Below are 8,432 nucleotides of genomic sequence, written 5' to 3' on the forward strand. Positions count from 1 at the left end.
GCAAAGTGGACTTGTTCTGGGGAGAATTCTTGGAGCCAAGATGGCAGCGGCAGGGGAAGCGGGCATTCACTGGCCTCCCACGCATGAGATGAAGCGTGACCGCCAGCCGCGGGAGATGGCTTGTGCCCGCCGGCCACCCGCATAGAAGATGGCACTCACCTGGCAGCCACCTGCGTGCACCCACAGGCTGCCTGCATGTGAGATGATGCACGCCTGCCAGCCACCCGTGTCGGAGGTGACACTTGGGAGATGGCATGCGCCCAGCGGCTGCCCACGGGGAGATGTCACACGCTCGCCTGCTGCCCATGCGCGAGATGGCGTGAGCCCGCCAGTCACCTGTGTGGGAGATGGCGTGCGCCTGCTGGGTGCCCATGCTGGGGGATGGTGTGCACCCGACGGCTGCCTGCACAAGAGAAGACGTGCGCCTGCCAAGAGATGACGCATGCCCGCAGAGAGATGACCCGCGCCCACCGGCCACCCCCACTGGGGGATGGCGCCTGCAGGCTGCTCATGCACAAGATGGCATGTGCCTGCCGGCTGCCAGCGTGAGAAATGACACGCGGGAGATGGTGAGCGCCTCCCAGTCACCTGTGTTGGGGGATGGTGTGAGCCTGCCGGCCACCCTCAGGATAGATACGACGTTCGCCCAACCACCCGTGGGGGGGGGACGTGTGCCCCACTGCCTGCAGGTTTGGGTTTCCTTGGAAAACCAGAGATGATCACCTTTACAAGGGATTGTTGAAAGTCACTGTGAGTTGTCTACTTGATAACACTTAACAGTGGCAGCATGTCCAAGAGGACTGACATCCTAAATGCATCACATATTTTGATCTGTTGAATACTTCTGCCAAAAGTTGTTTAGACCTGGGGGGAGCTTGTTCACAATTTTCAGGTTCCCTTTGCCATTTATAAAGGGGGAGGGCAGTGACACCTACTTCAAATTATAGTATGACCACTTATGGGGGGGGGGTAAAAGTGGTGGTGCTGGAATTGGAGACGCTGTCCCTGGCCACACGGTCCTCAGTCAGGTGAGGAGACCAGATTGGGGTTGGGGCAATTAGAGGGGAGTGTACCAGCCAGCCCATGGGGGGTGTTGCCCTGCTCGGGTCGGGCTGTCTTCAGCCCTCGGCTCGGGGCAAGCCGTCATGGCCTTCTGCCTGGGGCAGGGTGTCTTCGGCCCTCGGCTCAGGGCGAGCCTCAGGGTGAGCTCCTCAGTCCCCAAATTGTGCCATCTGATCCCCGGGTAGGAAAAAAAATGCCTAGGATATCCAGATAATTTTATCTAGGCAGCTTTCTGCCACCCTCTCCCCCAGTAAACCTGAAAGCAACACCTCCAAAACCCCTCTATTTGTAACTCACAAGTTTGTTCTCTCTATGTTTGCTCCCTTTCCTATAGGTAACCTTACCACTGAGTTTTACTTCAGACCTGACCCCGAACCCAGTGCCAGTGACAAAAAGGAAATACAACTGCCAGCTAAAGAAGCAAAGGAGGATGGAGCCTCTGGGTTCAACCAGCCATCCCCACTGGACCCACCTGGGAAAACACTTTGCAGTCCAGAGGGGAGCAAATGACAGGAAAATATCTTCTAACAGAACAAGAAGGCAAACAGCCTTAACCCAAGTTCACCAGTAAGGTGATAAAGTGTCCTCCCTTTCCCTCTTCACATCAACACCCTTGTTCAGCATGAAGAAGCCAGAAAGTCGGCATCCAGTTCCCAAATCAATAAGACTGTTGACTTAATTACCATGGGAAAATGCTTGTCATTTTCCTGTAGCATCTGGTCCTCATTCGATCATTTTCATTTCCTTCACCTGCTCCCCCCATCAACCAATTTCTGCAGCTCTCCAACTGCATCCCTGCCCATCCTCACCCTTCTGCCCCCAACCCTCACCTCCTTGTACCCCCAATATGTTTTTTCTCAATAAAAAAACCCCCATACTGTAACTTTTAAGTAATCTCCTCCTGTACCACACACACAGATACAAATTTTTAAAAAAATGAAAAAAAAATTAATGAATGGGACCTTCTAAAGATTAAATCCATGTGTGCATCAAAAACTTTTTCCAACAGGGTGAAAAGAAAACCTACCAACTGGGAACAAACATTTGGTAACACCATGTCAGACTAGCATCTCATAATGAAAGTTTACAGAATACTCCTGGGCCTTCACAAGAAAAAGACTGAAAACCCAATTACAAAATAGGCAAAAGACATGGAAAGACTTCACAGAAGAAGATATTTGAATGGCAAACAGATACACTAAGAAATTCTCAAAATCACTTGCAATAAGAGAGATGCAAATCAAAAGCACAATAGGTATCATCTCACTCCAGTAAGAGTGGCAAAGTGTAACAGGCCAGCAAATTATAAATGTGTGAGAGGATGTGGTAAGAAAGGAACTCTTACACATTGTTGATAGGATTGTAAAATGTTACAACCATTCTGAAAGGCAGTTTGACACTTTCTCAAAAAGCTGAACATAGAAATTCCATATGACTAAGCTATTCCACTACGTGGAATATATCCTGACAAAATGAGAACTAAGGCACAAATGGAGATTTGTACACCAAAGTTCACAGCAGCATTATTCACCATAGCAAGAACATGGAAAGAGCAAATATCCAACAACAAGGATTGAGATATTATGGTACATTCACACAATAGAACACTACGCAGCACACAGGAGCAATGATTTTGTAAATTATTACCTAACCTGGGAGGGACTGGAGAGCATTATGCTGTGTGAAGTAACTCAGTACCACAAGGACAAATATTGTATAAAACCATTATTGTAGAATGAGTATGAGGTTCCAAGGTGGGGGGGCGGAGAGTGGAAGCAGAGGGATATGGATGTGCAGGGGGAGGTAGTATTGATTCTGGAAAAAAATGTATTTGAATTTTGTAAATAATCTAGAATCACCATCATCATCATCATCCCCCAAATAAAAACCCCCTTATCTTGACCTTTGCATTTTTTTGCACATTTGCACCCTGAGAAATGCCCCACTAGCCTCACTAGTTAGTACTAGCCTTGCCAGAACAGTCACTCCAGATTCCTAAACCTCTCTTTGATTCCTTGTATGATGTTCGTGTGTGTGAAGAAAAAGAGGAGAGTCAGGTTTTTATTTAACCTGTAAAGAAACCGGGATGATCTAAGAGTGACAATGTGAATCCTGAGTTAGACTAACCACTGAGTCCTCTCCATCTGGACTATAATGCACTTATGTCTCTTTCAGATGGATTTATTTTCTTATTTCTCCTCGTACACATTTTTTGAGTACTTATAATTTAGGGATAAAAGATGAAACATGGCGTGGGTTTGGTGACTGATTGGGAACAAGAAATCAGTCTGACAGGGGAAATGTGTTGATACTTAACAGCAACAGCTAATTTCTAAAGAGGAAACTGAAACTCAGAAATTTTAACATCTGCCTAAGATCACACAGCTAGAAAGTTCTAGAACTGGGAATTACATTCCAGACTGTCATACTCTCAAGTTTGAATTGTTAAGTGATATAGCCTTGTAGTTGAGAGGAAATTGGTGGAGTTAATGGCACTTGGAAGATAGAAGCTAATTAGCCTTTAGATAAAACAGTGCACAGAATACACTAAAAAATTTCCCAAACTCGAACACATTGCCTTCAAATCAGAACCAATTCATAGCTGACCCTCCAACAGGTTTTGAGAAATTGTAAATCATATTGGAAGAGATTGCACACATATAAAAAGAGATTGCACATCTTTCTCTCACGGAACAGCTGGTGAATTAGAATTGCCTGCCTTTGAATTGACAGTGCCCTACAGATGAATGCAAGGAATTGACATATCTGTCCATTTGGATGGAGCCACAAATCAGACTCTTATAAGCAAACCAAAATCCAAATCCATTGTTGCTGAGTGGATCCTGACTCATAGTGGTACTATTGTACATAGTAGAACCACCCATAGCCTTTCCAAGTCTGGAAATATTTATGGTGTTAGATTGCCTCATCTCCCTCCTGAAGAACAGCTGCTGGGCTCAAATTGCCATCTCTTTGGTGAGCAGCTGAGTACATCGACCCCTGTCTCACCAAGATTCTTTATCAAGGGGATCCTATTGCCAACAGCTCAAGATACCTTAAAAAAAGTCATTGTTGACTATCATCTATGAGCATATAGTCTTCTGGATGAGTTATTACTTGTCCTGATGGGTGGTAGCCTTAGCAAAAAGTTACAACTTGGGTTCTCCACTCAAACATAAACAGGTTAGTGCAGGCCTGTTTTTGCTTTTCCTGTTAGAAGAAATCACTTTTCTAAGAAGTCACTTATACTTCTTATTTGCCCTTACAATCACCTATATCAGAAATCATTGATTCTTATTTCCTCTTAATTTTTTTTTCTATAATTATATTTTATTAATTTTCATAAACATTTACAGAGATTTTGGGCTTCCACTCATTCATTGTTGCACTATTCTCTCTACCCTCCTCCCAGTTTGTTCTTGTCCAAATGCCACAGTGCTTGTCAAAGCCAGTTCTGATTAATCTTCTTTGTCAGTGTATCCTTTGCCATTCCCTATCACTCCTCCCTGAGAGAGACTTCACCTGAGTCATAAGGAAAAGGGGACGGCGTATTCTCTTAGCTACTTCCTGCTGAAAAGGGACGCTGTGGGTTTCAGGGTGAAGATCTTCTCTCACTACTCTAAAGGGCCCCTTTGGCAGTAGGAAACACATAGACTATTATGGAGATTGATTTTGGAATTCAGATGCACTCTTATTGATTGTGCTTGGCTGTACATGTACATATCCTTCAAGATGTATCATGGGGGTGTTGCAACCTAGAAGACACAAATTTGACTAACAAGTTATAAGTACATGAGTCCAAAAATTATGGAAAAGTAAAAGAAAAGATTCTTTCATTGTTTTACAAACCCTCCCCCAGGTCCCCTCCACCATGCAGCCCTCGCTCTAGTCTCCTGTGATGACAGAAATACCCAGTTACATCTCTCTTTTAGACGGTTCTCTCCCTCCTCTGCTTCAGTGCAGTATACATTATTGAACCCATCTTACTCAGTGTCTCCCTAACCCCAAGGACAGTCCCATTCTACAACAGTGGCATCATGTAATATTTGTCCTTTTGTGACTGGGATATTTCACTCAGCGTAATGTTCTCCAGAGTCAACCATTTTGAATAATATTGCATGAGTTCCTTGTTTTTTAATGCAGCATAGTATTCCATTGTGCGAATATACCACAGCTTCTCTAGCCATTCGTTTGTTGATGGGCACTTAGGTTGTTTCCAACTCCTTGCTATTGTGAACAAAGCTGCAATAAACATGGGTGTGCATATATCTGCTTGGATGTCAGCTATGGTCTCTTCAGGGTATATTCCCAGTAGTGGAATTGCTGGGTCAAATGCAAATGTGCAATTTATTGATATCAACTATTAGAGATTTTTTCAAAGTAAACTTTTTACCATAGTATACGATACACATAGAAAATGACAGAGATCTTAACTGTACAGTTTGATATATATTCATAAAATGAAGTCACCCATACAATCAGCTCTCCTATTAAGAAATAGAACATTATTAGTAAACCCTCAGAAGCTTCTACCTCACATTAGGCTCTGAATGGCTTTCCCCAAAATATGTGTTAACTTGGCTAGACCATGATTCTTAGTATTGTGAGGGCAAAATGGTTGTCTTGTATTTTTAATCTGATGTAACTGTTCTATGTACTCTAATCTTAACCTCTTCCTATGGATAAAGAGGTAGGGTCCAGTTGTAGTAAAAAGGATTAATATCGATGCAGCAGTCAAGAAATCAAAGGACATATTGCATTGAACAATCTGCTGTAAAAAAACCTCCGTAAAGTATTGTTGTATTCTATCAAGTTGGAACCACCTCACAGCTGACCTTCTGGCAGGTTTTCAGAGGTAGTTAATCACATGGGAGGAGATTGTCCATTCTTTTCTCATGGAGCAACATATAAATTCAAGCCATGTACCTTTGGGATTGCAGTGCAGCTTCTTACAAGTAGACCACTATAGCTCTCACCTTAGTGTTAAGAAGCAAAAATATTATGCAAAAATATCATTTTGGCCTTTGATCCAAGCCATGGTGATTTCAATTATGTCATGTCATATGAATGTTGTCCAATGAAGAGGGAAGACTGAAGAACAGTTTATTTGAATTATGGTATTGACATGCAATAATGAATATAGATAGACTTCCAGGAAATTTAACAAATCTGCTTGGAAAAAATCATGTCAGAATACTCCTTAAAATGGTAGAGGCTGAGACTTCCTCACATGTACTTTGGAACTACTACCAATCCTTGGAGGAAGATTTGGTAAAGTGGATTCACTGAAAACAAGGAAGACAAGAGAGATGGATGCAGTGGCTTCCACAAGCAGTTGAAGCATTGCAACAGTTGTGAGGATGGTATAGGATTGTACAATATACCCTTCTAAGTCAGAATTGACTGGATGACATCCTTATGCAAGCCATAGTCCTGATTTTATATATGCAGAGTTTCCCTGGGAATGGCCTACATCATCTTTTAACTTAAAAGGATGAAAGGAAATGGAAGGGAGAAAAGGAAGGGCTTACCACCAAGGAAGAAGAGTCAGGAAAGGAGGACATCTCTGGACCTGGGGTCCTTCTGCTGAGAATTTCCTAAACTCACAGGAACACTGATGTTAAGACACATGGAGATCTCCAAAATATACCTATGGATGTTGAAAAGAGACAAGAAATTTCTTCCAGAACTGACAGACAGGGCAAGCATTATCATGGTCAGGGCCCTTAATTCAGATGTTTAGTCTCTTAGAGTGTGAGAGGATAAGTTTGGTTTCTTAAAAGCATTCACTTGTGGTATTTCTGTTATAGCAGCAGCTCAACAGAACTAAGATAGGCTTTTTCTAACCACTACTCCTCAAAAGTAACTTCTGTTCTGACATCTACCACTATAGATTACTATAGATTAATTTTTCCTGCTTTTGAATTAAACATATATTGAGGGATATGTCAGGTTAGTCATATTCCTTTATTCTTTTACTCAGGATATTAACGAGATTCTTCCAGGTTGTTGCACTAGTTCATTAACTCTTATTGCTCTACAAGTGCAGCATTGTATGAATAAAGTGACATCACTCTTTCTTTATTCACCCTATTTTTTTAATTGTGATTTGAGTGAAAGTTTAGAAGGCATATTTTTTTCAGTCACATGCATATTTTGTTGCATAGCGTTAGTTACAATCAGTACTCAGTGTCTGATATTCCACTCATTCCATATTTATTTTCTCTTCTCCTATATTGACAAATATTCATTATCTACTAATTTTTTACTTTTTCTTCACCTTCTCCACGACCTCCTCTTACAACCATTCTAGGATGATTCTTTCTTTGTATAAAACTTTCTTTAGCTTTTTAGAATAGTAGTAAAGATGGGCAATTTCCTCCTGTGAGATTAAACTGCCTCTGAATACCTACTGGAGGGTCAGCTATCGGTTGATTCGGACTCAAGGGTAGATAACAACAACAACAACAAGAAAATACAATATTTGTCCTTTTGTGACTTGCTGGGAGCTGCTTGTTCTACCTAGCTGAAGCCATTTTGTAATTCTCTGAAGCCATTTTGTAATTCTCTAAGAACATGTTTGGACATGTTGCCCCTCCCTGGCAGGATAGGTTTCAGTTTACCCCACCCTGGGAGGATAGGTTTCGATTTGCCCCAACCTGGGAGGATAGGTTTCAGTTTACTGGGAATACCCTGCTAAGTAGCCTTACTTCTCCTTTCCACTCCCTCCATTGTGTTCCTGTATGTAAGCTGTGAGTGCTTTCAACAAACCCGAGACTGGATCAGAAATTCGACTTGTCTCCATGCCTTTTTGCTTCCTGCCCCCCTGCCCCCCCCTATTCTTTTTCTTCCCCTCCTAGGGTCACCGTTGAAGATCTCCACGGGCTGGGGCATAATTGGCGACCAACGTGCGGCCCAGGAACAGGGAAGGATGATGAATGCTGCCCGCTAGAAGTGACCAGCCGGTCCATCCATTGAGTCGCCATGAGTCCGGGACCATGAGTGAAGACTCGCACTGTTGCCAGCCACAGGACTATTCGTCCTGTGAGACAGGCACTCAGCTGCCGCCACAGGATTACCTGCCCTGTGAGACAGGCACGAGAGGAGGTAAGGGCAGCGAAGTTATGGGACAGGGATTAAGTGAACATGAATTGTTCGTAAAGGGTATCAAGGATTCCCTGAAGGCAAGAGGTGTAAGGGTAACACTTGGACCAAGAGGCAGTAGTCAGAACAGAGCAGGGTAACACTGCATGCTTCAAAATTGGGAAGGGTGTATGCCAGGGATGCATCCTGTCTCCATACCTTTTCAACATGTATGCAGAGAAGATTATCCGAGAGGCTGGGCTCTATGAGGAGAATTGTGGCATCAG

General features: G+C 43.1%; 1 protein-coding gene across 2 annotated transcripts in view; it reads left to right on the forward strand.

Moving 5' to 3' along the window:
- Positions 1 to 305: 305 nt before the first annotated feature.
- LOC102869541 (tubulin beta chain-like) overlaps positions 306 to 8,432 on the forward strand; it is a 10,742-nt gene continuing 2,615 nt past the window's right edge. The window contains exon 1 of one of the 2 annotated variants that reach the window (XM_006884095.1): positions 306 to 319. In XM_006884095.1, the coding sequence (XP_006884157.1) occupies positions 306 to 319 (14 nt within the window). Of the gene's footprint in view, positions 320 to 1,698; positions 1,733 to 8,432 lie in introns of those variants that run through there. The other variant, XM_006884096.1, reaches the window with a different exon arrangement.

This window comes from Elephantulus edwardii, unplaced genomic scaffold (assembly GCF_000299155.1).
Source record: "Elephantulus edwardii isolate Elephantulus edwardi_28Jun2011 unplaced genomic scaffold, EleEdw1.0 scaffold00031, whole genome shotgun sequence".
Classification (NCBI taxonomy): Eukaryota; Metazoa; Chordata; class Mammalia; order Macroscelidea; family Macroscelididae; genus Elephantulus; species Elephantulus edwardii.